General features: G+C 42.7%; 3 protein-coding genes across 7 annotated transcripts; 1 reads left to right on the top strand and 2 right to left on the bottom strand.

Annotated features, from left to right (window-relative positions):
- Positions 1-252: 252 nt before the first annotated feature.
- Positions 253-12,614, bottom strand: fubp1 (far upstream element (FUSE) binding protein 1). Of its 5 annotated transcripts, none has more exons than XM_040144400.1 (20): positions 12,479-12,614; positions 11,914-12,037; positions 10,964-10,999; positions 10,755-10,791; positions 10,620-10,666; positions 10,448-10,519; positions 10,281-10,338; positions 10,002-10,164; positions 9,759-9,857; positions 9,432-9,542; positions 9,240-9,342; positions 8,710-8,949; positions 8,099-8,259; positions 7,855-8,006; positions 7,659-7,735; positions 6,940-7,065; positions 6,506-6,580; positions 5,944-6,006; positions 3,174-3,331; positions 253-2,939 (listed from the first exon to the last, which is right to left on the bottom strand). In XM_040144400.1, the coding sequence occupies exons 1-20, from the start codon at positions 12,611-12,613 to the stop codon at positions 2,931-2,933; spliced, it is 2,046 nt and encodes a 681-aa protein (XP_040000334.1). In that variant the 5' UTR covers position 12,614; the 3' UTR covers positions 253-2,930. The 5 variants fall into 5 exon arrangements, with proteins under 5 accessions (XP_040000334.1, XP_040000335.1, XP_040000336.1 ...); XM_040144401.1 differs by having other exon boundaries at positions 11,947-12,037; positions 12,479-12,613; XM_040144402.1 differs by lacking the exon at positions 6,506-6,580 and having other exon boundaries at positions 12,479-12,613.
- A 1,479-nt stretch (positions 12,615-14,093) lies between these two features.
- Positions 14,094-19,092, bottom strand: slc25a24l (solute carrier family 25 member 24, like). The gene is made up of 10 exons (XM_040142903.1): positions 18,922-19,092; positions 18,650-18,776; positions 18,030-18,117; positions 17,098-17,209; positions 16,767-16,925; positions 16,016-16,153; positions 15,796-15,906; positions 14,647-14,814; positions 14,428-14,566; positions 14,094-14,338 (listed from the first exon to the last, which is right to left on the bottom strand). Exons 1-10 carry the CDS (start codon positions 19,042-19,044, stop codon positions 14,151-14,153), a joined length of 1,353 nt encoding a protein of 450 aa, XP_039998837.1. The 5' UTR covers positions 19,045-19,092; the 3' UTR covers positions 14,094-14,150.
- Positions 19,093-20,574: 1,482 nt separating this feature from the next.
- Positions 20,575-25,829, top strand: dnajb4 (DnaJ heat shock protein family (Hsp40) member B4). Its single transcript, XM_040144692.1, has 3 exons — positions 20,575-21,129; positions 22,598-23,178; positions 24,705-25,829. Exons 1-3 carry the CDS (start codon positions 20,919-20,921, stop codon positions 24,933-24,935), a joined length of 1,023 nt encoding a protein of 340 aa, XP_040000626.1. The 5' UTR covers positions 20,575-20,918; the 3' UTR covers positions 24,936-25,829.
- Positions 25,830-27,294: the final 1,465 nt, after the last annotated feature.

Here is a 27,294-nt window from a genome sequence, read left to right as displayed (position 1 = left end):
TTACTGCCAATAAAAACAGTGCATGTCATTGAAAGTACATCAGTTCCTGTCCTCATCCAACTTTCTAGCGCACATTCCTATTTACTAAAAGGTTATTGATGAAAGCATTCAAGCGATAAAACAAACCATCAGACAACTCTAAATACACTATGGCATGGTTTTACTACAAAGTCAATCCGAGCTGGAAAACATGTATCTGACCAACAGTTTTGCAATCACAGAATTTGAATTTCATTGCGTTGCTTTTTTTGTTTTTCTTTTACCTTATCACTGGAGCTCTTGAACGGTCTACGTTCAGCAGTGGGATTGACTCAAAGGATTCCTCCTTTTGGGGACAAACTACGACAGGGCCTGACTCTACGACCTAAGCTTGCAGCGTCCTCCAACACTGTGAGCGAGAAGTGAAGGCAGCAGTGTTTCAATAGTAGATTTGCACTGCACTTTGAGGATAGATTCACACCACGACAGAATAAAATAATCATAACTTTTTAAAATTCATGTATTTCACGGTTTTTGACCTAGCAGTTGAGCACATTGCTTACTTCTGGCAACAGGTTTGCATGGCATGCAGCTTGTTATACCAGTGTCAAGTTGCCTAAAGCATCGATTGTACATTCACCGTCAGACTTACCGGGATGCAAACATAAGGCTATTAACCAAATATTAAGCACATACGACAATGACAACATTTCCTCAGTGAACCTACACAACTTTGTCTGGATAAAGTCACTTTTTGAAAAATCAAACTTCATGTAACAAGTCATACAACTCATATCATGCAGTTCATTCATGAAAGAGGATCATCTTTTAAAAAAAGGGCTGTTCATAACTTAAATATCCTGCACATTCCTTTACGACTAAGCATGAATGCATGTTAACGACACAGGTAAGCATTTCTTTGCATGTATATTGGTCATGTCACTGGACAAAAACACTGGTTTCCTTAGGTTTCGCTTACCTGTGTTATTGCAGCAGAACCTAAGGTGCAAGGTCTGGGATGACACTGCAAAGATCAGATATATTGCACTGTTTGCCATCAGTGAACAATGCAGTCAAAGATTGTTTTGACCTTCAAATTAACAGCCTTTCAACAACAGTGCTCATTCAGAAAATGGCATAATCAATACTGGACTAGTCAGAAGCACTTCCACTACTAGCATTCCACATGCTCATTATAGGACATTTCAGAAATAACAGCAGAAACCTAAGCATGCTTCGCTGGAGTTATGCAGAAGGACTTTTCTAAGCAATATGTTGCAATAAATGGCATTTGAAAACATGAGTCTCAACTAGACAATGGCACTTGGCAGGTCAGATATTCAAAACGCAAAAAACAAAACAAAAAAACCACATGGACATCCTTAAACAGTTCCTACCAGCAGTGGAAGAATGCTGACATTCAAACCCTCAGTTCAGAAATTCCCCTGGCACTGAATGGCTACCTACACGTATCATCTAGAACAATCTACAAAGAATCAACATACTGTAAAGATTCAGTCTGGATGTTATGCAGTCATGGGTCACAAGGGGAACAAGTCTCAGAAACATGTGGTACAAGAATCAAAGTCTAAAGTACTAAAAGCCTCTCCTCAGAACATTTGATACTTACCCAAAGGCATGGGGAAAATGGCAATATTTGACAAAAGTACTACATCTTTTGCAGTTTAAAAAGCATCAAAAAAGGCGTGTATCTCTCAGAGTCAGAGTTTTGTACTTACAGTATAGGAGGGCTCAACTGATGGATGAAGACTGCTTAGCCTCCCCCGACCCTACAACATCTATGTTCTTATACTGGATAAACACTAACAGAATGGGCACAGCAAAAACTTTCTTTTTTGCAATGTTTTTATATTAAAAAAACATTCTTTTAAAAAACAAATTTATACATGTGAGTTAGTTCACAACTGGAAATGGGCAAGACAAACGTTTCAATGCATTTTCGATACAGTGGCAATTTACCTGACTGTCCTGGAAAAAGAACAGCACAAAAATATATATATATATATATTTATAACACTAAAAATATGCAACATTTCTTGCAACCACGTTTTCTGAGGAAAATGTTGAAAATAATGTACTTGCTTACCGCTTTTCTAAACTGGCCTGTGGAGGAGGAAGTGTCTATCAAGGCAAAATACAGTGCATACTACCTCAACAATGTCAGCAAACCAGGCAAAAAATTTAAAAGAGTGCCACAGCAACGCGGTTAATGCATGAGTTACGATACACAGATACCAGTCAACTTTCTTAAGACAAACATCTGTCTACAGCTAAAGTCAAAGCAATGTCAGGAAACAGGAAGTGTAAAAAAATGTCTATGGACAAGAGGACGTCTGTTGGTCTGAGTTATTCAGGATCATTGCACGCACATAATGTATTTAAGAGCCTTATAGACAGTTGGAGAGAGACAGGACAGCACAACTTTGAGTCAACCATTTTGGACAATTAAACCCACAATGTGGCCCGCATTTCAGACTCCCCCCTCCCCCCCAAGTAAAACAAAAACAGACAGAAATTCATCTCAACCCTCTTGGTTTTAAAACCACCCCAACTTACCAACACAGGAGGTTTCAGTTTGTTTTATTGCAAAAACACAACAGGTAATAGCATTTTAAAACTGAGATGATTTACATGGTAATGTCAACAGTTCAATAAACATGAGTTCTAACCACATTTAATGTAGATACAGGGCTGGAATGACTATATGTATAATTACCTCACTAAAAACAAAGCATTTACAGGAAAAAACAAAAACAAAAAAAAAACAAAAAAAAAAGAGAGAGAGGACGTGTTCGCCGGGAAATCTGCCATCTATGTGAAACACTTTCAAACCAAGGAAATTTAAGATCTTCATCAAGGCGTCTGCATCCAAACATTTAACAAAGGATTTTGTTTCGACAATGTAGCATTTACTTTATGTCCACTTCACATTACTGGCCCTGTGCAGAAGAAATACATAGAAGATACATTGCATGTTAACAGCAGAAACAGTGGACTCAGCTTCCCAAAATAAAAAGCTAAAAACCTGTGTGGGGAGGAAATAGTTTTGGTTAGGTTTGTGTAACTGCTGCAGCCACTGGAACCCTGTAACAACCTGAGGAAGGAAGGGAATTATAGCACTGAACAACTGGGTATAAGTGAATGTGGAGGGCAGATTCTTATCAGGGGTGTACCTGAGGGGCTTGTGGTGCTGCACCCATCGTCTGAGGGTTGGCTGTGCCATAGTAAGCAGCCTGCTGCCGGTAGTACTCTGCCCAGGCAGCGCTGTAGTCTGGCTGACCTCCAGGCTGGGAGGCTGCAGCGGCTGCCGTGGCCTGAGGAGCAGCTTGACCTGGAGGGTAAAACGAGAGAGAAAAACCCGGTCGGATTGTTTTCCTCAAGCTTGTTTTGCCGTTCTAACTTTCGCCAGTCACTTCAGCTTAAAAGAAAGCGACGCTGTGATGGCACTGCACTCTCTTTTCTGGTGGAAACCATAATGTACGCCCCAACACCCAAATTTTTCCAGTTTTTATTTCAAATTTACGTAGTTTAAAGTCTAGCTGTACTCTGAAATTAAAGCACAGAACAAATAATTTGAGATTAAAGATTTTTAACAAAATTTATTCTATATTTTTGACTTAAAGTAACGACCTTCTGCGGATATAGCTTCATGGGGTTTCAGTCTGGAGACCGTGCTGGTCTTCCCATCGGGTCTCCTCCAGTTTTAACGTGCCTTTTGATGGTGTAGGAAACTGACACATCGGCTTTCTTTTCAATTTTTCCGAAAAAAGGACTAAAGAGCTACACTTCAGGGTTTTAATTGTCTGACTTTGTACCCGTAGAGTCCAGTCTGCCCTCAGGCCAACGTGAGAGGATGAAGAAGCAGCGCTGCCCAGGGAGCGTATCCTCGCCTCCTGTCTTGTGAAGGCAACGATGGCCAAAGCTCTTGTTAAGTAAACAGCTGTTAGTGCTAATGTTGGCTATATAGCAATAGCAAAAACTTACATACAGCACCTTTAAAGAAGGTGAACACCAACTCAGTACAGGACTAAGAACCGCTGCTATAGCTGCCACTTTTTGAGAACTGAAACTTTCAAACTTTTTGCATGTCTGGGCACACCCCAACAAGGAATGTAACGCTGGCATTATTACTTTTGACTGCTGATAAATAGTATCTTCTGTCCCATCACAGCTCGGGGTGTGGGCATAGCTGCCACATGCTTGAGGATTTGAGCCCATAGAGACGAGGCCGGCAGCTGTTCTGAAAGATCTCATAAGGAGACCAGCTAGACCAGAATAAGAGAGGAGGGCAGATTAACCAGATTCATGCCCTATGTGAATGATCTCGTTGGAATCACTCGGCAGCTCCAAAATGCGATTGGTTAGATTTGTACATCTATTAGGAATGCAAAATCTACATTTTTTTTTTTTAAAGAATAATGTAATCACAGTATGAAAGCACAAATATGCAAGTATATACAAAGCAAGTGTTTGCTTTGTATATAAATGCTTTACATTCATATATTGTATCACCCAGCAGGTTAAAAGACATTTTTCATTTCATTCATACTTAACAGAACAAACCAACTTCTTGGGAACAAGCCCTACGTGCTACCTTAGCTTTACATATATCCCAACACACATGTAAAAACTACAGAGGTTTAAAAGCTGCTAATCTAATTTCTAGCGCTGAACAAATCCAGATAACAGCAAACAGCCTCTAGCATCGAGGTAGAGAGCAGAGCTACTGCTATTAGTCAATCGACGGAGAATTAATCAACTATTTTGACAGCTGATAAATCATTTTAGTCACTTTTCAAGCTGGTTCCAGCATCACAAATGTGAGAACTTGATGTTTTCTTCATGTGTGATAGTAAACTGAATATCTACGGGGTTGACCGTCAAATAAAAACCAGCAATTTGAATGTCATCTTGAGCCGTAAAAAATTATTACTGGCATTTTTCACAATGTTGTTATATTTTTAGCCAAAACAATTAATGGACGAAATAATCAGCAGCTCAATCAATAATGAAAATAATCATGAGTTGCAGCCCTAGTAGAGAGTAATGCATATAAGAAGGGGAACGAACCCACCACCGAGTTCTCTGGGTGGCAGGTCAGAAACCTTCTGCCTTTCTGTTGGGTGGCCGGAAGAGCAGCAACTCAACTACGGAGAGCTGCTGGAGGAACGCAGCCACCCCTTTAAAAAGGTACCATGCAGGATTTTCCTAAAAAACTATGTATAGACTCATGCAAAAGTAATCCCTCTCTATCATCACTTGTGACCCCCTACAGAGACCCTGCCCCCTGCCTGTATATCCTTATTTTGCTGTTTCGGGGCGTGTCTGGGCTAAAACCTTTGCGCAGTGGGTGTGTAGCCCCCAGCCAATAACAGCGCGCAGGGTGCGGGGGCAGGTCTCTCTAAAAAACATAGCGATCAGGTCCTCTGCTCTCGTTCTCTGTCATGGGTGAGTAAAGAGCTGCAGGTATGATTGTGATTTTCGGAATCTATCCAGACTCTTTCGCAGTAAACGCCTTTAGTAACTACAATCTGATTACACTTAGTTTCCCCTATGAACCTCTCATTCCCACACACACGTTAACTGATTTTTTTTAATTCGACTGATCCAAGCTTCTATCACACACCCCAACACTTTACACTAGGATCACAATGAATACCTAAATCATTCGCTTCACATACTCCGCCAACTGATTTCTGGTTGTTTTTTCATAATGAAAACATAACGCTGCACTGGCATAACCGTGCAAATCAGTGTGTTTCGAATTACAACTGCATTAACAAATGCTCAAGAAGAATGAGTTTTCATTACAACCCCATGCATCTGTAACAGTAGATGAGTAGTCAAATTTGATATTCAGCTATCAGAACGGGGATTAAAGAAGCTCAATGAAATAAGTGTGATCCTGGTACAAAGTCTGATTTCACAAACAGGAGTACCAACCTTGTTTCTTGTAATACTCCTCCCAGGCTTTCGTGTAGTCCTGAGGTTGCTGACTCTGTTGACCTGCAAAGAGAAGGGAAAAATGTGTCAATTTCACCAAGTGTCAAAGGAAATCAGAAAAAAGAAAGAAAGAAAGGAAAAAAAAAACCAAAACATTAATCCTACATTTATTAAATACACGACCCAAAACCCCAACCCACAAGTCAAACAAGTTGCATCATTTAACTCTACACACATTCAGTAACAGTAACACGTTCGTAGCACAGTGCAGTACTCAGTCAGTGTGGATAAGGCCCTAGGATAGTCTAGAAAATAAGCTACTCTAAGCTCATAAAAGGTGGTTCTGTGTCGACAGCTCAGTCCTGTAGATAGGCAAAGTGTTGCAGTCTAAACAGCACAGGCGTCAAGTGTCAAACCAATTGGAGGCACACTGAAAAACGTTCCACAGCAGGCCAGCAATACTGACAAATACCCAGACCTGAAAAAGAAGCTGATTGAATGCCCAGTGGCTGTTTAGACTGTCTTGTGTCAATAGGTGTACACTGAAACTACGTTCATATACCCATTTTCTTGTAATATTCCTCCCAGGCCTTGGTGTAATCTGCCTGTCCACTCTGACCTGCAGCCTGTGGGTCACCTGTTAAAAAAAACGGTACTTGTAATTAGTGAATCATTCTCAGCAGTTTGTCCTCCACCTGCCTGGGTCGGGCTGTCAGCCTAAGGATGGTGGAGGAAAACTATACTGTCCCTGGGGTAATATGAAAAAGTTGTTTTTTTGTTTAAAAAAAGAAAAAGAAAAAAAGTACTCTGCGAAAACCAAGTCATTTAAAGGTGAAACCAAACCAACTTGTCCCATGTTAGAGACACCAGGAAGGCATGAGCAAAGGGCACTACTGAAGTAAAGCTAGTAAACTACACTGCTCTACGCTTGTCAAACAGTTTCTGCTTCTTTTCGAGGCACTGACACTTTTCCTTATCGAGAAACACTTCAGTTACCTTGGCCATTGGTTTGAGTCGTGCCAGGAGCTCCACTTGTTGGGGTCATTGGAGCCTGCGGCTGCTGGCTGTACTGAGCATAGTAGGCTGCCCACGCTGCTGCGTTGGCATCAGCTGCTGCTTTATCTGGAAACAACAAACAAGTCCGGTTACCACACAGAGGCCCAGAATAAAGCTATAAACATACACTGCTGGTCCTATAAATAATCTATGATCAGGGTCTCTATAGTGTTCACCAAATTAAATTTAAGACTTTAACTACTTGTTAATACAATGCAAGAATATGCACTGAATGCAATTTAATACCCTTTTCACAGCCCTACCAGTCAAAGAATAACAGGAAACGAACAAAGACCAATTTTTTTTTTTTTTTTTTTTTTTTTTAATTAAGAACATTAATTTACTGACATGTATATAATTTTTTCAGTACTTCCCTAATCAATTAACATTACCTGAGCTGAGATAAAAACAAAAAAACCACTACACCACTGTAACTGAAATTTAAGACTTCTTAATGCCTGCTAAAGGTCCTTCAAGGGAAAAGAATCCAATGCTTTTTGAGACTTTTCACGACCAACAAACACTGATGATATATCGATATGGATCTGACTTAGTGACTAATGACGGCTGGGCAAAAATGTTTCAACAGAGAATTACCATGAAGATTTTTTTAACTTCCTTCAAATATACCAGTGTATCACCTACTAGCAGGTACTCACTTGGATCAGGTTGTCCCTGCTGCCAATGTGGGTAGCCATTGCCCCATCCCTGAGGCTGGTAAGGTGCAGGAGGACCACTGATGAATGAAAATAAATAACCATCAACTTTCCACATCCTACACAACAGTTTCAATATTCTTGTCATCACACAGAACTTTCGAGGTGAGGTAAAAAACACAGGGCTAATTGTACTTACTGTGGTCCCGGAGGTCCCTGGTTGTATGGTCCGGGGTTGTACGGACCCATTGGAGCCCCGGGGGGTCCAGGTGGTCCAGGGGGACCGTGTGGGCCTGGACCTCCATGTGGACCAGGGGGGCCATGTGGGCCACCCATTGGAGTGACTGGTCCCTGAAAGCGAGTTTTAAAAAAAAGGTCAGTAAACAAGCTTTCGGTAGACAAATGTCTCCATAGGGGGCAAAACACTCACTCAAAACACTCACCCCGATTTTCTCCTCCACCAGCTGCCTGGCGTAGTCGATCTGTTGAGGAGAGCCTCTGACTGTGAACATTTTGATGTTGGGATCAGCGTTGGGTGGAGGATTCCTCTGTAGCTCGATCCTGGCTCCAGACTGCTGGCTGATGCCTTTGATTGTCTCCCCACCTGGAAAAGATCACAAGTATAATATGAATTACGACACCCAAACACCTTTACCTCTAAAGAATTTTGTCAACCTTTCTCCCTTAAAAACGCCAACAGGACAAGCATGGAAGACAAAACAGCAAACTGAATAAACGTTTCAGTGACCCTGTAGTATTGTTAACAAGCAGCACCCAAATCATAAAATATGTGCAGGTTAACATACATTATTCTCTGTTCTTTTGTTTAAGTTTAGCCTAACCTTTCCCCAAGTTTCTCTGCCTTGTCTCTCACTCTGGACTCCAATTTAACGGTTTAAATAATGTTTTTTCCTCTCTTACCCACATTCTGTTACCTTAAAGAAATGTTGGTGAGAAATAAAATACTCCCCAGCACACTTTGTTGCTTTTAGAGTAGGGTATGACAAAATCTGCTTATTATTGTGTAAAAAGTAACAACTGTAGAGCCACTCACCTTTTCCAATGATGAGGCCGGTCTTCATAGTGGGGACGGTGAAGGTAAACTCCTGCAGGCCACCAGGGGGGCCCATGTTCCAGTTGCCCTGCCCACGACCACGCCCTCTGCCGCCGCCATGTCCTGGAGGTCCTCCAGCCTGGACGCTCCTCAGCAGGTCAGATATAATTTCTGCCGCGTGCTGAGCCTGGTCAGGAGGACCCATGATCTGTGCTATCCTGTCTGGTGTGCTGCCATCATCTAGAAGGGAACATAAGGTGATCAGAGACTATCAAGACAGATTTGCCAATTTCTGTTGCTGGGACTAAACGTGAATGTTTTTGCATTTGCTAATAATTGACAGGGTTGTTTGAAAATAAGGTCTCCCCAACTACTACTCAAAATTCTTTGCATGTGTTCAGGTCTCAGATAAGTTTAGGGTTTGTGTTTATACATCAGCTCTTCAGCGTGGTGCATGAGTTTTCATCACAGACCGTCCACATTTTAACCCTATCTAATGGACCCCTGACTATGTGGGCTTAAGCACTCACCTGGTTTAAACTGAATCCTGACACCTGTGTCATTCTGTATTTTCTTGATCATCTCTCCATTTCTGCCGATGACAATTCCTACTGCAAACCGGGGGACGGGAACCTAGATGACGGAAAACATCAAACTTAAGACAGTGTTTGAAACCTTGTCTCCAAGCTTATAAATCAAACAACTTCTTACAAAACACTCACGTCTAAGCTATCGCCTCCGCCTCCTCCCCCTCCGATCCTCGAACCATACTCGCCCCTCTGCTCCCTGAAACCCTGGTCTCTGATAAGCTCCATCACCATCTCTTTGGCTTGCTAAAGAGAAAAGAAATTACAGCATTACGCCACCAGTCTCCATGGAGGCAAATAAGGCGGCATGTAACAGAATTTTATTGCTTCAGACTGGAGTTTGCTTAATAGAAGGTTGAAAGCAGAAGTATCTCATAACCAATTAAAATCAAGGTATGTCTTTTTTTATTATATCCCAGCTATAATGCTAGAAATGCAACGGTCGCATTTTTGAGGACTCACCTGAACTTTAAAGGGTTCTCCTGAAATGCGGAGTGGCTTGTCTGCGCCTGTGTTTTGGGGTCCGTCTTGGATCATGACCATCTTCACTCCGGCTCTTTCCTGCAGGTCAAAAGAAACAGAATACATCCAGTAAGTGTGTCCCTGCCAAATCTGTCCCTCTGCTCGAAAGACAGCCATACTTCACACAACTAGCTTCACCCCCTTCTCTTTCGTTTTGGCTTCTGACACTGGCCGAACACTCACCTGTAGGCTTTTGATGGTTTCTCCTCCCTTTCCAATGACAAGTCCTGCTTTAGAGGCAGGGACCATAATCTCCTGAACGGTCATTCCCGGGCCGTCGTTGTGGTGGAACGCTGGAGCTGGGCGTCCCTTCTCAACTATCTCTGTTAGTAGCCTCTTTGCAGCCCTGATGGGAGAATAATTACCATTATACACCGTCTGGATTTTCTGACAAGGCACCAATTAAATGTGTGATTGACGTTTTAAAACATCTCTCCCTTCGCGAGAGGGTTGGTTACTTACTGGATTGATTCTGGTGGTCCTGTTAATGTCACCGACCTATCTGGCATCCCTCCGCTGTCTACAACACAGAGAAGGAGCCTTTTATACAAACTCTAAACAATACTGACCGAGACCATCATAAATTATTACATAGGATATCCCAGTATCCGCAACAAATCTAAACCTACCAGGGGCGATCTGTATTTTACATCCAGACTCCTGCTGCAGACGTGATATTTGCTCGCCTCCTCTTCCAATAACTAGAAAAAAAAAAGTGGGGGGGCATGTTACATCCAAACACCCAATAGCGACAACACTGAAATGATGCTTTCATCTTTTACCGTTTAAATGAAAACTTACTGAATCCAACCATTCCATCTGGAACCTTGAATTCTTCTGATGCTGACCTTCGAATGAAAAGACAAGTCAGCGTGAACCTTATAATATGTGGCCATGTGTGGACGGTAAACATTTAAAGTCAGCTTGTATATTTACCTTGGGGGACCACCCATTCCTCCCATTGCTGAAAAGGCTGGGGGAAAAAAGATAACAGTACATTAGTGGAAAAAAATATACAACATAAATGTGTGTAACCCAGGAACCACATGGACAATTAATTCTACTTTCGGGCCAATTACTTTAGGCAGGGAATTATCAGGAATTACCGCCACACGGAACTACAACTATGTCAACAGGTCACTCACCGTCGTTTGTAGCCACTTTCTTCGTCTCTGGTTGGTCTGTGACAACACGACATAATAACCAGCATAAGTATCTGTCATTATAACCTCTATCACATTACTAGGCAGGCGCAAAGGGTGTTGAAAATATTCGAGTACAAAAGGCTGCAAAGCCACCAATTTTTCCAGGTACACCTAGCCGACCTATTATGGACCAATACAACAGCCCTGCAATTAATCCTACCTCCCTGAAGATTATGGTGTTCAGTCTTTGTTCACGCTGCTTAGGAAAGGCAGTGTGGTCTTTTTGGAGGCTGCAGTCTGTGATGCTGTTTAATTGCACTGCATTGCACACCATATTTTTTAACCACCTGGGCTCAAATCAACAAGGGTAGACTAAATATTCATCTTTATAACAATACAGACCTCTCTGGACCAACAACTGGACACTATGACTTTTATAAAAGGAGGATGTGTTGCACTGTTGTTGTATTAGACTGCATCACTATATCCTAGGTGTACCTAATAAACTAAGACGGTATAATGATGATCTGGGATCCCACTTTCAATTATACACTTCACTTGATTGTCTTAGCAAAGTGAAACCAACAATAAATCAATCTGCTTAAGTATTACAATAACTCCTATAGACCATGACATCACATATGTTCACTCCTTAAATATTAACATTCTCATCGCCAGGCACTGATTGGAAACAGCTGTGAGGACAGACAGTGAAAATATCATTTAAATTTAAAACAAAACAAAACATGCCATTAGACAGAAACATGAAAGACTGCGGTAACATGTGGTTAGTAGTAACGTTACACTTATTACTGAAAATGCACATTGATATGAAGAAAATATTAGTATAGATTAATAACATTTCTAGGCAAAGATTTAGTAGCTGCGAAAAAACACACAGGCAAGCATTAACTGTGAAGACTTGCATTGAATCGATTTGAGCCACTGACCGATATTCAGGTTAGGCATGGGAAAATACCCACCAGCGTCCTCCAGGGGCCTTTTCTGGCCTCCGTAGCCAAATTCATTTGTTGGAGGTGCCGCAACGCCATCACCACCGATCTTCGCTGCGATCTGAAACAGAAAATAACGGAGAAATTCAAAAAGAAAATTAGGTGATTATTTCGCCCCTTTTTTTTTTTTTTTGCTGGTCTCACTCGGGATGTACAAGCACGCTGCCCGCGGCCTACACTTCTGTCCGGAAGTCTGGTCCAACAAAGGAAAGCTTTAACTTACCCTTCAGGAAATCGATTGATCGTTATTCAGACATATAAAGATTTGGCTTGCGATAACTGTTCATATTTTTCCGATTTTGCCTGTGCACTCGGCTAGGATAGCTGCTGTTTTTGCATCGTTTTTTTCTCTAGTGTGGCGTAACGTTACTCGTCATTCGTTAGCTTAGCGTAGCCTAGCCTGCCGCGATCCCGTATGTAACAGCAGAAAGCACAAAAATCCCCCATTTACAACCGACTTGGAAATTATTCCTAGACTAAACGATCTGGTAGGTCTTCTTACCTGTCGTGCTCGCTGCAGAGCGTCTTTAAAAGCATCGTTCATCCCGCCACCGGCGTTAGAGGACGGTGGAGCCACGCTGCTATAGTCAGCCATATCTTCTTCTCTTGCTCGGCGCGACAAGATGGCGGGTTTCATTCACGGGATGTGGATGGGAAAGCTCGCGATCAAACGTCTAGTCTCGCGATAACGGTCGCACATTTTTGTTGGTTATAACTAACCACTGTGTCAAATCTGGACTAGATTAACCCAGATAAGACTGTTATCATCATCATCATTATTATTATTATTATTGTTGTGGTTGTTCTTATTATTTACAGGGAGGGGGTGGTAGTTTTTATCTGGACCTGATCTAGTGTGGTCTGGAAGGGGAAAACAAGCTGTGAAGTCGCCCTTTTCGTGTTTTCACAAATAGAATAGAGGTTTCACAAATCTGAAACAGTGTTTCAAACTGTCTTTACACTCTTACTGGTAATCTAGTCCGGATGTAACAAGTCTAGGTGTACGGGTATAGAGGTCTGGACCTGGTCTAGTGTGGCCAATAAAACATGAGTCCAGTGAAGTCTTATTCAGTTGTCCTTAACTATGAAATTCATCAACGCAGTGATCTTTTCTCGGGTCAGGGGCTCGAGTAAGATAGCTTTCCAGCTGTGTCGTACGCTGAATGAAAACCTAAAAAACTGCGATGGAAGTAATGTTCTAAAAGCTCACAGAGTAAGCACAGTGGGCTGCGAAAAGTTGCTGAAATATGCTGAGATTTAAGATTGTGCAGACTTGCGTTATTAAAACTTCATTACCGGTTACCCTAATAACCACTGCAGATGAATATGTTTACATTTTGATTTTCGTTTGTTACTTTTGATTGTTAAATGTATTGCTTTAGGTTGTATTTTATGCTTGTTATTATAATGAGTATTACAAATTTAGAAATGAATTTCCTATAGTACTGTAATGTTGTGATTCGGCTGCCCTACTATAAACTGTGGCTGTGACTTGTTACACAGATAAGTGGCAACAATTGCCGTAGCAATTAAAAATCCGATACTTGACTCCAATTCTTGAATTGTTAAAAACCAAATAAGTTTCAAGACAAATTTATACACACACCCTGTTGGACACATTCAGTTCAAAGTCAAAACTAATCAAGTCATCAACTCAGGACACTGCTGACACTGCTGTTTAATGACAAATGAAAAAGAAGACGCCTGACCCCTGTTGTTATGAAATAAAATGTTATATTTTATTATACAGCTCACACTTCATCACATGTCCTCATTGGAACAGCTCAGTCTTAAGTGGGCAGTTGTAAGACTTTGGTCACATTGTAAATTTCATGTCAACCATTCACCGGCAGTCGGTGAGGTTTCCTGTATTCGTAAAAAACGTCGCCACGTCTCATGGTCTTAGTCAGCGGTAAACCGTTCACATAAGTCTTTAAAAGAGCTACAGAGGTATTAAAGGTTGAATCACATGATGATGCATGTCTGGCAGACTTGACTCTTGCAATTTTTTTTTCCCGGTTATTTTGGTGCACCCAGTTCACATTATTAATAGTTCACAGTTTTTGCATTTACCTTCCTGTTCCTGGTCACGTCCTTGAAATATGTTGGGGGGTTTTTTTTTTTTTTTAAAGCAACAGTTCAGCATGCAAAGAAAGCAACCTCTTTGCTGAATCTCAGGGCTCCATGGAAGAAAACAGATTTTCAAATTTTCTAGTTAAAGTGTAGTTTATCAAGGCACAAGGAACAGCCCTGACAAAGCTGGCTCCCATGCCGTTATAATATCCTCTAATTCCACGTCTCTCATATATCCCAATAAGTCCTTGTAAAACGCCTGAAGCTGGGCGTGAATCTGAGCTGAAAGCTGCAAAACACACAAACAGTGATGAGGAAAACATGATCTCAGTTCGTTTCAAATAAACTTCACTGTGTTAAAGCAAATAGAAATGTTACCCTGTGCTTGCTGCTGAGTGCGGATCACCGCCAGTGGGTAACTGGTCACTTGTCCAGAGGCAAAGGCCACAAAACTGAAGAAAAACAGTTTGGAGTCGCTGTTGGAGGCTGGATCACTCTTTGCCCAGTTCATGATGGACTGCAATAAGAAGCGCAGAGTTACATTTAGTATCTGCCAGATGAACAGCGTTTTAATCCTTGAGCGTTGTTCTGTCTCACCTGATGAACTGCACACTCCACGCCTGCGTAGGGGATCATACAGAGGATGCTAGGCCCGAATCCTCTGTAGAAGGCGGACAAAGACTCGTGTCTGTAAATGGATCGGGCACAGGCCACGACACCGTTGTAAGTGCCGGCTTGCTGCAGGTTCAGCCGCACCTTCAACACCTGAAGGGCAGTGGAGAGGAGAGTGGTTACTAAAAGTACACACAGCGTTTGAACATATTCATATGATTGAAATACAAATAAGTTTCCTTCCAAAATGAGACGTTCACTGTTTCAAAACTGTGACATTGTCTGTCTTTTTTCCTTGTAAAGAACTTTGTGACTTTCTTAAGTCAAGTGCTACAGAAATAAAGTTCCAATATGGTATTTCATTATTGAAAAATACTGCTGATGCTATGGGGCTGAATGAAAACTCGAATCGTTTTTTTAAAGCATATACCACTTTTTCACATCAATTATTTGAGACATTAGTGTGTTTACTGCAAACAAGGGGAAATCATCAATGAGAAAAATATCACTGTATTGCGCTGACTTTTACAATGCAGCCTATTTTGAATTTGTTTTTTAGCACAGAGGAGAAACTGCTTCTGTGGCAAATAACGGAAAGAGGGTGCCACAGTCGTAACTAAATTCATAAAAGCATGTGAAAGGAGCATAGGAGGGGTTTGAATCTAACTCCCAACATTTTTCACCTCATGAATAAAGTGAAGATAACACTTTGAACTAAAGTTCTATGAATCGACATGACAATGTTTCAGTCATTAATGTGTGAGCAGATATTTTTTCCTCTTTTTGTAAAGATTATTGTTACCCAGCACCTACAAAGATTGTATGGATGTTTGTGTGACTCCTGATGATGATTTTTGTTTGTTTGTTTGTTTGTTTTAAATTTCTGACACAACTATGCTGGAATAGGTGTTACTTGTTGTGTAAGTTACCAGCTATAGAGGCTACAAAACATCGCCACGATGCTCTCGTTTGTTTCCGATATTCAAACCAAAGCCTCACAATTAATGTGACAGCGACATACTGACATTTAAAAGTTGTAATAACCTAAAACGATGTCTAGCTGTTACGGCCAGAGACAAGACAGGACAGGACAGAAGTGTTAAAGCGCTCAGAGCTGCCACTGATCTGTGATACCTCCAAAGGGTAGAAGGCAGCGTGAGCAACAGCACCGGATACGCAGCCCAGCCCGAACCGCTGCTGCACCGTCAGGGTCTCCTGGGTTCTGTTTTGGGTGGACACCTTCATCTAGGCAGAGCAAAGAGGCGCCGAGTGTGCACGTCGATTAGCAATGGGAAACTGGTTCCTAAACACAGTGATTCATACGGGAGAGTCAGTCCGCTACCACATGCCTCACCTGGGCGTAGATAAGACACTGTAGCGTTGACTGCGGTGTCCCCTTCAGCACATTGACAGCATTGCCTTGCCACATCGACCGCAGACCACCCCCTCGGATCTCCTGAAAGCCTTGGGAGAAGGCCTTGGATCCATGGACCTACGGCGTACAAGGGAAAATAGTTTTTAGAGATACAGTACACTGACAACAGTTTTAGGGTAAATACACGCACAAATGCTGCAAAGAGAACAGGGTCTCAGACAGACAGTAACAGTGATTTGGTACTGCGGTCAACCTCTTCGCGTGCGTCATTCAGGGAGGTCAGAGGTCAGCGTCGGCTTTGGAGAAACGTCACTAGATACTGTGCAGACTGAGCTCTTTCTCAGTGATACTCCAGCGTTAAGTGAGACGCCCTAACTGTCCTAAAATTAACCGTCCCCTCCAAAGAGATGTTATAAAGAAAGTGGGAACTTGACAGCTTCAGGAGAAACTTAAGGTTCACTACTGTTCTAACAGTTTAGCCTGCAGCTTGTATGCCTGAGGTGTTTTCTTGGATTTCTGTGGATGTGTTTTGTTTTGCGTATCAACTTAATCTGACTGACTGTTCCACGGAGGAGCATCAAAAAAACCAAGTGTTGTAAGTAACCTGTTCTTGGGCAATCCTATAGGGACGAACATGCATGTTTTTGTTTTGTTTTGTTTTTTTAACCAGATTATACCAGATAAAGTGATGCATTTCACTGGTGACGCGGGACCTGTTCGTAGCGCTGACCTGAAGCTGGGTCTTAAGGCGGTCTATTGGTGCCGTCAGAGTCCGGGATACAGCGTCTGCCAGTCCGGCCGCCAGAACAAACGCCCTCCACGCACCAAAACCAGACGCCTCTTCGGGGAATTCGAGGGGCAACGCGCGGCTCTCCCCGACATCAAAAACCTGCAGACGGACAAAACGAGGAATGGCATTTGTCATCTTTTGTGGTGACTTTTTAATCGCGTTATTTCATATGCTCGAGTCCACAGCATGTCGGAGTCCCTCCACGACCCATCAAAAGCGACACAAGGGGGGGGGACACACCGGAGAGGACTGCCGGACCAGCTCTTCTTACCAGCTGGTGTTTCCATGACGACACCAGCTCCCCGATGTCATCCACGGGGTTGAGGATGACGTGGTGCAGGAATTCACCCCAGTCCACTGTCATCGAACTGTCCTTATCCATCCTGGCACGAGCAAACACAACAAAACGCAGCAAATGCTCAATGTGTCACTTGTTTGTTTCGTCACAAATTTAAAAAATCTTCTTATATATTTTTCAAACTGTGTCTAAAACATCATCCTAGTATCACTTTACAAAAATCCATACTAGTAAAAGTTGCCAGTAATGTCTTCATTAAAAATAAGAACTAATTGATTTGTTACAGGGCAGTTATAAGCCATTACAGTGCAGACATAAAATAAACTGGGGTGAGCCAGGTTGTGAGCCCAAACTGAAGGATCCCTTTCACAAACCAGGTACTATGATCTTTCAAGCCGTCATTAATAAAGGGTTGTGTACTTTTTCCAACTTACAATAAGCCGTCAAGTCTGCAGTTGTAAAATAAACGTTAATAAGTCATTAATAAATGGCTTGGGTGCTGTACAGACAGAACCTGGGGGAATCCCTAACTTGAACACGAGTTCACAACCCAAAATGTAATTTCACCTTCACTGGGACGTGTCCTACCGATTACAGCAGGACACGTCCTCGCTGTGTCGCCATTGTCGAAGTAATCAATGATATCTTTCCCGACAACAGTAGGGATACTTCGTTGTAAAGTGATGCCAGAATCTTTACAGAAAAACATTTGTTTGGAAAGCACCAATGTGTCGAATGTGTATGAGGAAAACGTGCATCACATCAGTGTGTTTTGGACTCAGTTTGAACCCAATGGGACTGTATAATGAGATTTTTTTTTCTTTTCTTTTTTTTCCAGACATACATCAGTATTTGTTTGAATGTAACAAATTAATCCATGGAGGTAGTTGGCAAAAAAATCTTACATTTGTATAATTTTTTTTGCATTCGGCCTTGAAATGACCACTCCTAACTCCTTAAACAAACATATGACGTCCTCCTGGTCAATCACCCCTGATCAGAAGAAGAAATGCACAAAATTACAAACAGATACCGGGACCGCTCTTCCGGTCATTCTCTGCAACACTCTCAAGCGATGACTGCGCTTACGGCGTCTGGGAGGTGATACACTGTGGGCTCTAAATGCAAGAGACGCAGCCTGGAGCGCTGCTCAGTGTAGTGTCTACAGTGTGCCATAAACAAATGTTACGTTGGCATGGCTGCCTCCTCCTGCCTGACCTTGAGAATACCGTTTATTTAGCAGAAAAACAAAGAAAAAACAAAACCCCAGCAACATTTACGGTAGTTTATGCAGCATATGCACAGGTAGGACAGCACATCTTCTACATCGGCACTAGAACACACTATGTTCTTCAAAGGGGAACAAAACTGTAGGTGTCGTTCTTTAAAAACAGGTGAATAAATATTAGTGTTTATAGTAGTTTATAGTAGGTTATCAACCAGCCTAGTGACACTTAATAGCATTTTTTTAATGTGTCCTTGAGGAATGCTCCATTTTTCAAGTCGTAAGACTGTAACTACTCACCACACTTGTTCTTGTCAAGGTCATGAAAGTGAATTTTCCATTTCCTCTCTCTGTCCATCATGTAGCCGAGGAACTCTTCGTAATCCAACAGGCCATCTTTGTCTTTGTCATAAGAATCAATGATACTCTAGGGAGGGGGAAAAAAAAAAAAAACTCTTTCATCAGCTGGTTTGCGGTGACCAGTACTTGAATGGATGAACGAAATTGGGACCATGCACACACTGTACATGCGGCACACGCTGTGGAAAGATAAGATATTGCTAAAATATTACCTGGACCTTGCCATCTGCTGAGATGACCCCATGCTTCCTCATTTCGCTGTGGAGCTCTGCCACCGATATGAATCCATCTTTGTTCTGGTCCAGTTTGTCAAATAAAGCACGAAACTGATCCATGGTTGGTTCAGAAAATATATATATATGTATTTTTTTTGTTTTTTTTTGTTAAATTCAAGGTGTGACCAAAAAAAAATCAGGGCAAAATGCAGCCCGCTTTAACCGCTGTGGGTCCCTTTCCAGGAGAGAAATAAAGCCTTGATAATTGGCGGAGATGCCGCGGGACCTGCAGCCGTGCGCCGACGCTGACTCATTGCCAGAGGACCCCAGCCGATGCAGGGCCAGGCGCTTTGAATCGTCGGCCCACTTCCGCCGTGGTGCAGCGAGGTGGCGCTGTGGCCGCGGGAGAGGCGACCACAGCCCCATCACCATCATCATCCTCATCATCATCAGCCTCCGTCGTCCCCTGCTGTCTGTGGTGTGGTAACTTCACTGAAGTGCAAAAGATAGGAATAAAAAACAAGATAAAATTCGTATCCTGCCTTGAATGTTTTTTTTGTTTTGTTTTTTAAATTCTGTGATAAACTGTTCACACATGACACGTAAAAAAAAACCTAAAAACGGTGTCGCAGGGACCTGGACGTACATGCATAAACAAACAAATAAATTTCTATTAGTATTATCTTAATTTCTTTGAATAAAAAACAAAGCAAAAAAAAAAGACACTTGAAATGTTGTGTGTTTATCCTCATACGGGCACATGTTGCTCTCAGAAGTTTCACCTGTGATAATCTCACCCATCAGATACTTGACAGGTGAAATCTTTCACCAAAATGAACGCCGCGTTTATCAAAGTAATCGAACTGGACGCGGACTAAACCCGGGGCCCCTGGGCAGCTGCCCGCTCTGCCCCGCTGGTGATGCAGCCTCGTGTCTGTGGCCCCGGGATTTTATTTTTCCGCTGGAGGGTGGTGGTGGTGTGTGTGTGTGTGTGTGTGTGTGTGTGTGTGTGTGTGTGTGTGTGGTGGTGGGGGTCCCAGCTGTCAGTTTGCTGCGCGATGGTGTCATCGGTATAACTTACATCGAACACAATGAGCAGGACTTCTTTTTTTTTTTTTTTCCCACCTCTCACCTGGATGATGCGTAACGGACCCCGGTTTGGCGAGTGACGTGCCTCGGTGCTCGCTTTCTAGAAAGAGCCGCTGGATTCCGGTGCAGGGCGTCGAGCTGGACCGGGTTACGGAGAACAGAACCGGAAAGGAGCTTTCAAAATAAGACAAGGTTTTTTTTCCAAAAAAAAAAAAAAACAACCCCAAAAAACAGACCTTTTTGCTGCTTCCGATTTGGTTTAACATCACTTCCATTATTTGTGGTCATTATTTCATGAGTTGTGATTTTATTTGGTGGCTAAACGAGGCACCGAGCAGCCACGCACTTGGCTCTATTTTCCAAGATGCTGCAGCGCAGTTTTGTTTTGTTTTTTTTAAAGAAAAATAAACAATTTTAAAAACATTTGAACCTTATTCAAACCACTGCATCACATTTCGCAGTCCATTCTGATAAAAATACCCCACTGCTGCCCGAATGAACAGAAGCACTTCCATTCCTCTGGAAGAGCAGCCTCCACAGACGGGGGCCCCGCACACCGGATCCGGGACTTGTTCATCGTGTTTAACTTAACTTTGGCGCTGTGGCTGCAGGGGAGGGAGCTGTGGCTATTTAAAGAGGGTCATTCAGCCCCGGATAAATAACAGGGGGTCCACGGCGTTGACTAACCGCCTCTAAATGGTCCTCATCCTGCACCGTGCATCTGTCTGTGGCCACTTATTGTTTATTAGTCCAGACTGAGGCCGCTTCCCTGCTGTGACAACCATCCGTCGACCGGACTCAAACCAGCTCAGATCAGCTCTTCTTCCCCCCCTTTTTTTTTTTTCTTCTTCTTCTTTTTCCCCTTCCCTTCCCCTCCACCTCATTTTTTCTGGGATACGTGAGAAATGGGTAAAGATTACTACAAAACGCTGGGTATCGCTAAAGGAGCCACAGACGAGGATGTAAAGAAAGCGTACAGAAAACAAGCGCTGAAATGGCACCCGGACAAAAACAAGTCTGCGGCCGCGGAGGAGAAATTTAAGGAAATCGCCGAGGCATATGAAGTCCTCAGCGATCCGAAGAAAAGGGAAATTTATGACCAGTATGGAGAGGAAGGTAATATGTGTGTGTGTCTGTGTCTGTGTTTGTGTTTTTATCGCGTTGAAATACATCTTCACCCTTGTGTGACGGCTCTTCAGTCACCGCCAGCACACCGGTATAAACCCGTCGTGAGAGCCGGGTGGTTGGATGTAAAACACAGCCGGCTTTAGTTCAAGTCGCACGCCGCGACCAGCAGGGCCGAGACAGCAGCTCTTCGGCGGATCGCAGACCCACAGTTTTGTGCATTTTGCTACAAGGATTGCCCCGGTACACCATATCTGCAGCTATCTGCCCATGTTGGAAGAGAGATGAGGGCTTGCCACTATTCCCACAACAGATTTTCTCAAAAAAAAAGAAAAAGAAAAAGAAAAAGAGTGTTAAAATTATGTCAGACCTTTCTGTTCAGTATGTGGTACCTACACTGTAGTTTCTGGACATAAAGGTTTAATTTTCAGCCCAGATGGTCGTGGGTGGGAAGCATGTTTGATGCGAAGAAGGGAAGAAAAGACCACAGATCATCTCAACTTCAATAGATTCAAAATTAAAGGTGACCTATTAACATTTTTTTTTTTTTTTTTTTGCAAATAAACTTAAATTTTGAACGCTGATGCGGCAGGAAGTACGTGAGGAACATTGCCGGAAAACGTAAGTGAAAATAGGTGTACTTTTAAAAGTAAAGCATGCAAAGGTATGCAAGAAGAAGCCCAAACTGGAAATACGCACCTGGAAATGTGTCTCAGAGGCCCTCTTTCAGATGCTTAGTGATGCCATGCAACAAACAGGGTTATGATAAAATTCAAAGGTCTTCAACATTGCCGTCGGACGAACCCACTGAGTCTTTAATCTACTTTAATATCTCAGAAACTGGAGATCTTCCCAGTCTCCCGATACTGATTCCGATGCCTCAGCTCGGAACACTGATGGATACACTGTGGTAGGGCTGCAACTAAAGATTATTTTCAACATCACTTACTCTGCTGTTTATTCCCTTAATAAACCGGTTAGTCGTTTGGCCTGCAACACATCAGAAAACAATGAAAAATACCCATCAAGATTTTTTTTTAGAGGCCAAATGTCTTGTTTTTGTTCCGACCAACAGTTGAGAACACAAAAATATTAAGTTCACGACAAGGCTAAAACAAGGAAAAGCAGCAATTTGTCCTATCCATGAAGCCCGGAACCATCTAATCTTTGATAATTTGCTTGAACGATGAGGAAAACAACTAATAGGTTATCAAAATAGTTCTGCTGATGGAGTCACCAATTAATTGACTAATCGTTGCAGCTCTAATAAACATAGCCTATCACTTCATGGCTGATACACGAGCCACTCCATAAAGTCAGCATTTGGCCTAATACCTACCCAGCAGATTGGATTGTGCATCCCCGTCATCAAAGTAGTCATCACTTGTGGAAAAAAAGCTCCCACACTGCTAAGTGTTAATGTCAGGATGACTGATGAATCATTTCTGTTGTCCACCAGGTCTCAAGGGCGGAAGTGGACCCACCGGCGACGGTCAGGGAAGCACTTTCACCTACACCTTCCATGGGGATCCTCACGCCACCTTCGCCACTTTCTTTGGCGGCTCAAACCCCTTCGAGATGTTCTTTGGGCGCAAGGCCAATGGGCGAGAGGATGAGGACATGGAGGTGGACGGAAACGACCCCTTCGGCTCCTTCACCACCTTCAACCTGAACGGTTTCCCGCGGGACGGCCACATCGGCCTGGGAGGGCAGCAGCGCCGGAAGCAAGACCCGGCCATCGTCCATGAACTGAGGGTCTCCCTGGAGGAGGTCTTCCACGGCTGCACCAAGAGGATGAAAATCTCTCGCAAAAGGCTAAATCCAGATTGCAGGACCATGCGCAATGAGGATAAGATTCTCACTATCGAGATCAAGCGGGGCTGGAAAGAGGGCACCAAGATCACGTTCCCACGGGAGGGAGACGAGTCGCCAAACACCATTCCTGCTGACATTGTTTTTGTCATCAAGGACAAGCCACACCCTCACTTTAGGCGGGAAGGCTCCAACATTGTGTACCCTGTTCGCGTGAGCTTGCGACAGGTGAGGCATTTTCTATTTAGGCGCCCACTGTGACTGAGTGTGGTATTAATAGAGTCTGATGGATGGATTAGTAACACACAGGGGAGGTTCAGAGCCAGCTCACATTTAGATGAGATTGCTGTTTTAAGGCTCTGAAAAAGCCTGGTCACAATCCATAAACTGTTTTTAGTCTACCGGAGGAGTTGTTTTCCCCGCAAAGTAAAGGCGTACTGCATGAGCATAGTACCGAACTACACACACACACACACACACACACGCACACACACACACACTTCGGATGCGTACTTATGTAATCTGGATCATCAACACTGAGAAATAGGGAGCTGTATCACGGGGAGGGCAGAGAGGCGGCAGTCGCCCGCACGCACACCTGCGCGCACGCGCACGGTGCGAGGTGCACTTACATGGTCCCTCCTACTCTCCTCAACACTCAGAGACACATCTCACGGCTTCATCTCTGGACACCTGATCTGCTGCACGCGAGCAGCCGCAGATCGGCTCCGCACGACACGAATCGCGCTGAGAAATCGCACATGAGATTAAAGTAAATCACCTTTTAATCACACTGAATGTCGCCCAGTTGTATGGAAGTTGGAAGTTTTTTTTTTTTTTTTTTACTTTGGTGTCTGAGAGAGAAAAGAGAAAGAAAAGAGAAAAAAAAACACGAGATGTAGCTGAAAGCTCTAAATTAGGATTATTTTGTCAGAATAGCTGAATAATATGCCCAGTGTCAAACCACCTGTTGTTTTGTGTGTGACTCACTTAGATCCAACTCTCAATCAAACAGCACAACTTAGATAACGAAGGCATTTTCCTCAAAACTTAGCAGCAAAGGGCACCTGCGGTAAAAGAGCAGTCGATTCACAGAATCAGAGCAATTTTACGCACCGTGTATTACGTCCTGACCAGTAAATTGGCTGCGCTGATATGTTGGCCAATATTGATGTTAATGCAGGTAAATTGTGTGGGTGTATAGATTGGCTGATGGGGCACAGAAGAAATTGCAGAACGGAAATGTTTGAGTTACATAGTGTGTCCACCAGAGAGCACTGAGTGCATATCGTGGCCAGAACACTTTAAAGAACATGAATCCATATCAGAAATGTTTGTTTTAAAAAAAAAAAAAAAAAAAAGATCAGATTATCATTGACCAACGTTTTATCTAGATGCTACAATAATTTTGTGTTACCGTGCTACATATTTCTGTTTCTGTCCGCATTAATGAGCTGTTCGATTTCATGTAATGTAATACATTGGATCAGAGTTCACTACATTAATATCAGCTTGATTATTTTATATCTAAATTTACTACATTGTGATACATACTGATTAATGTATTTATTGATGTTCTGATACTGATTTCATGTGTGATACACACACATACACACACATACATACATATGGTATATATTTGCATAAACCTGAAAAAAATCAAGGACCATGATCTACCGCCGGCAGTAGGTCATGTGTGGGTTGCCGTTCTCCTGCTAATACTCACTCCTACATCCATATTCCTGTCTTTTCAGTCGTTGTGCGGATGCTCGGTTACCGTGTCGACGATCGACGGGAAGACGTGCAACATGAAGATCACAGATGTCATCAAGCCTGGCATGAGAAAAACTGTTGCCGGACAGGGTCTCCCCTTCCCCAAAAACCCCGAGCAGAGAGGCGACCTGGTGGTGGAGTTTGACGTGAACTTTCCCGACACGTTGCCCGGCAACGCCAGGGATGTGCTGAAACGGCATTTACCTGCTTAGGATGAAGGACACGGCCTGAGCGAGGGCAGCTGACCGCATGACAGCACTCAACCCCCTGTTGCCAAACACACAAACACACACACACACACAAGGACAGTTCTGACGGCTCACAGATGGACCCCCCTACTGACAAATGTGCAATTTCCATCTTTGAGCTCTTACTTGTTTTTATAAATACCATGCATGCTGCCAAGTTGATACAGGTGAAGGACTGTCTGTGTTGTTGACATCTGAAAGTACACATTTTATGTATGTGGGTCTTTTCCACAGTCACTTTATCTTTTTGTTTGTTGGATGTATTTGGCTGTGAATGAGTCTACAGTTGCCAAAAAAACAAAAAAAAACAAAAAAAACAAAACAAACTCCCAGTGAATCCTGGGAAAACTGCAGTGCCAAACAGTACATTTTCATGCTCTCATTCAGATTGGACAGGCTTCACCGCTGACGTTTTAACTGTCAGTTCGGAGGCCGTCCTAAAATTTGTGTACATGTTATTCGAGGGGAACGTGGCTTGAGCGAACCGGATCTGGACCGTCACGCGTGCGTTTTAGAAACTTACATGTGAAGATACCGAACGTGAATTTTAAAATAGATATTTCCACATGAACTGATCCTTGAGCTGTTTCGGTCACGGAGAGACATTCGGTGAATCCTCCTCCGTGAAGTAAACAGTGCATTAAAAATAATCACTTTAGAACCACTAATACTGCCTAGGCCTATTTATAGTCAGTCTGCATAGCAATATTACACAAAATGGTCTCTCTGCAGCACCAGGAAATGATGTGGTTCTTCAGAAATACAGTATATTTTGATAGTCAAATGTGAATATTTTGTGGTTGTAAAACTTATACGGTAAAATTTCAAAGATCGAAAATAAAAATTGACTGAACTTAATGGCAAAACTATGACTGTGTCAATATAGCTGTCTGGTCTCAGCTGCTGGATACCAGCTGCCAACACAGGGGCCTTTGCATTTTCCCACCAGGGGACGCCACATCACTCATCATGGCTTCGGGGGCGTGGGGGCGTCCACAGAGGTAAGGGCCCTTGTTAGACAGAGGGGCGCCGCCGGGCTGGCAATAGTATATCGTAGCGTGTGGGCTCTGTTAAAGCCCTAAAACGGCTGGTATCAGATGCCTGCAACACGCATTTATTACATACATATTTCCATTTACTCTCACAGGTAAGCATCATATTTTTGACCATTTTTTTGTTAGCACCCACCACCTATCCATCTAAATGTCATTCAGGTTATTCACTAGGCCTCTGGCGGCGGCGAGACGGATTGCTCCTCTCGCTGACGAAGATGTGTGCTAAATGGCACCGCCATCCCCGAAATGCTCCCCCGCGAACCAGCTTGTGTTCGAGATTTCTGCAAATGATGAGTCACTATGTCCCATAGAGGGTGGAGAGTTAACGCACCTGCTCAGCGTGCGAGTCTAAAGGCCTGACGGCAGTCTTCACTGTATGAAAATCACTGCGTCCAATGTACTCTCTATAAGACGAAACTCATGCCAGGTCTTTTACTGGGAAAACAGACATTAATGCACTTTTAACCATAGTTCATTTTTGGTTTTCTGTCAGCGGGTGCTTGCATGACAATGACCACTTCTTAAGATCGCAGTTCAGTGTGATCATCTCTCTATTTATCAGGAAATCACTACATCAGACTTTGTCATTTTTCAACACCTGCATGAGTGATGATGCTTCCTATAGCCCCCTTTTTTTTTTACAGTTAAGTTTCTCTTTTTAAAAGTATGTAATTTTAAAAAAGGATAAGAAGTCCTTATCTTGAGCTTTCATTCAGTCAATGCCCCGGCATTAAATACAGTGTATTAACATTTTTCATTTTATTAGGCCTATTTATAAAAAGTGAATAGTCGCCAATGCAATATGGCACATCTAGGAAACCCACTTCAATTCTGATAAACAGGTTCTAACAGGTACCACAAAATGGATCTTCAAAGCGTGTTTTAAAGAGGAATACTGGTATCATTTTAAATATTTATAATTTTATATATATATTTAAAGACCACAACAGGTCTCATAACATGATTTTTTTTTTTTTTTTTTTAAATAGGAATAAGCTTTACTACGTTTCCATGTGGACTTCCATTAGTTCCCAAGGAATGTGAGGCCATACTGTGAAGTATAATAAGGAGCAGTTTAAAGTTACAATAACACAGGAGAAATTGTTAAATTTAGACAATACAGGCTTTACACTCAACGTGGTTTTCTCTTGTTGTTCTCTTGGCTGTGACAAACCTGCTTCTGGATTTTGAATTCTGTCTTGAGACCTTCATTTAGACCACGAGTTGTAAGCAGTTATGCTGAAGAGACATTTCCCCCCAAACGAATT

This window comes from Xiphias gladius, chromosome 14 (assembly GCF_016859285.1).
Source record: "Xiphias gladius isolate SHS-SW01 ecotype Sanya breed wild chromosome 14, ASM1685928v1, whole genome shotgun sequence".
Lineage (NCBI taxonomy): Eukaryota > Metazoa > Chordata > Actinopteri > Istiophoriformes > Xiphiidae > Xiphias > Xiphias gladius.
This window is presented reverse-complemented; position numbering and strand designations above follow the sequence as displayed.